General features: G+C 51.5%; 1 protein-coding gene across 1 annotated transcript in view; it reads right to left on the bottom strand.

The window, feature by feature from the left end:
- snrpa1 (small nuclear ribonucleoprotein polypeptide A') overlaps window positions 1-1,121 on the bottom strand; it is a 17,757-nt gene extending 16,636 nt beyond the window's left edge. Inside the window, exons 1-3 of the mRNA XM_014027188.1 lie at window positions 936-1,121; window positions 591-738; window positions 428-506 (exon numbers count right to left, since the gene is read on the bottom strand). Coding sequence (XP_013882642.1) covers window positions 428-506; window positions 591-738; window positions 936-1,017 — 309 coding nt within the window. The 5' untranslated portion in view covers window positions 1,018-1,121. The remainder of the gene's footprint in view (window positions 1-427; window positions 507-590; window positions 739-935) is intronic.
- Window positions 1,122-1,183: the final 62 nt, after the last annotated feature.

The raw sequence follows: 1,183 nt of genomic DNA, 5'->3' as shown, positions 1-1,183 counted from the left end.
GCACAGAGCTGTGAGACACAGCTGTGAGACACAGAACTGTAAGACACAGAGCTGTAAGACACAGAGCTGTAAGGCACAGAGCTGTGAGACACAGCTGTGAGACACAGAACTGTAAGACACAGAGCTGTAAGACACAGAGCTGTGAGACACAGAACTGTAAGACATAGAGCTGTGAACTGGTGTAAACTGGTTTCTGAACTGGTTTTGTGAAACAGTTTTATAGACATGAGCCCTGGACTCTGCAGGACCAGAACCCTCAGCTGGTCTTCTAAGACACGTGACTTTAACTGTGTGGATGTTTGGTTCTGGTTCTGTTGGACCCAGGATGAGTCCCTGCTGAGACTAACAGGTGGGTTCAGACTGGACCAACAGAACCAACAGTACCAGCACCTTCAGTTTAAGACCCAACACGACCCGCGTTCCTCACCAGGTCCTGAATGTTGTTGTTGGTCAGAACCAGCTCCCTCAGACCCGGCAGAGCCTGCTCCAGGTTCTCCCCGATCCGACTGTAGAGAAGAACCAGAACATCAGATTATTCAAGTCCAAAGGGTTCTTCAAGAACATCTGACACCAGAACCCACAGAACCCACCAGATCCGGTTGTTGTTCATCAGAACCGTCTTCAGCCTCCTCAGCAGAGGGAACCCGTCCAGTTTCCGGACCTCGTTGTCTGACAGGTCGATGGTGTCGAACTGGTCCAGAGTGGCTCCCAGGTTCTCCAGAACCGGGATTTTATAACCTGAAACAAGAAAACATCCAAGCTCAGCTGGAACCCAGAACCACAAGACCCTCCTGATCAGAACCTCCTGACCAGAACCACACCGAGGTCCTAACCCATTAAAGCTGCCGGACTCATAAAGACCAGATTCCTGGGTCCACACCAGAACTGTTCCTGGTTCAGGATTTGGACCAAGGCCTGAGAAGTGGGTCTGTTACCTCGGAGGTCCAGTTCTCGGTCCCGGACCGGGTTGGTGTACTGAGCAGCCTGCTCGATCAGCTCCGCGGATAACTTCACCATGTCGGACCCAATTCAGCTTTTATTTCATGAAACGAACCGGTTCCGAACACACGCTGCCGCCAGAACAAAGATTTCTTCTTCGTCTGATTCAAGACTTTCTTCTTCTGCGGATTTAAGAAGCGGAAGAACCGCAGCTGAGAGCAGCGCCCCTGCTGGTCCTGAGGTG

This window comes from Austrofundulus limnaeus, unplaced genomic scaffold, assembly GCF_001266775.1.
Source record: "Austrofundulus limnaeus strain Quisiro unplaced genomic scaffold, Austrofundulus_limnaeus-1.0 Scaffold621, whole genome shotgun sequence".
NCBI lineage: Eukaryota > Metazoa > Chordata > Actinopteri > Cyprinodontiformes > Rivulidae > Austrofundulus > Austrofundulus limnaeus.
Note: the sequence above shows the minus strand (reverse complement) of the source record. Positions and strands in the feature narration are given on the sequence as shown.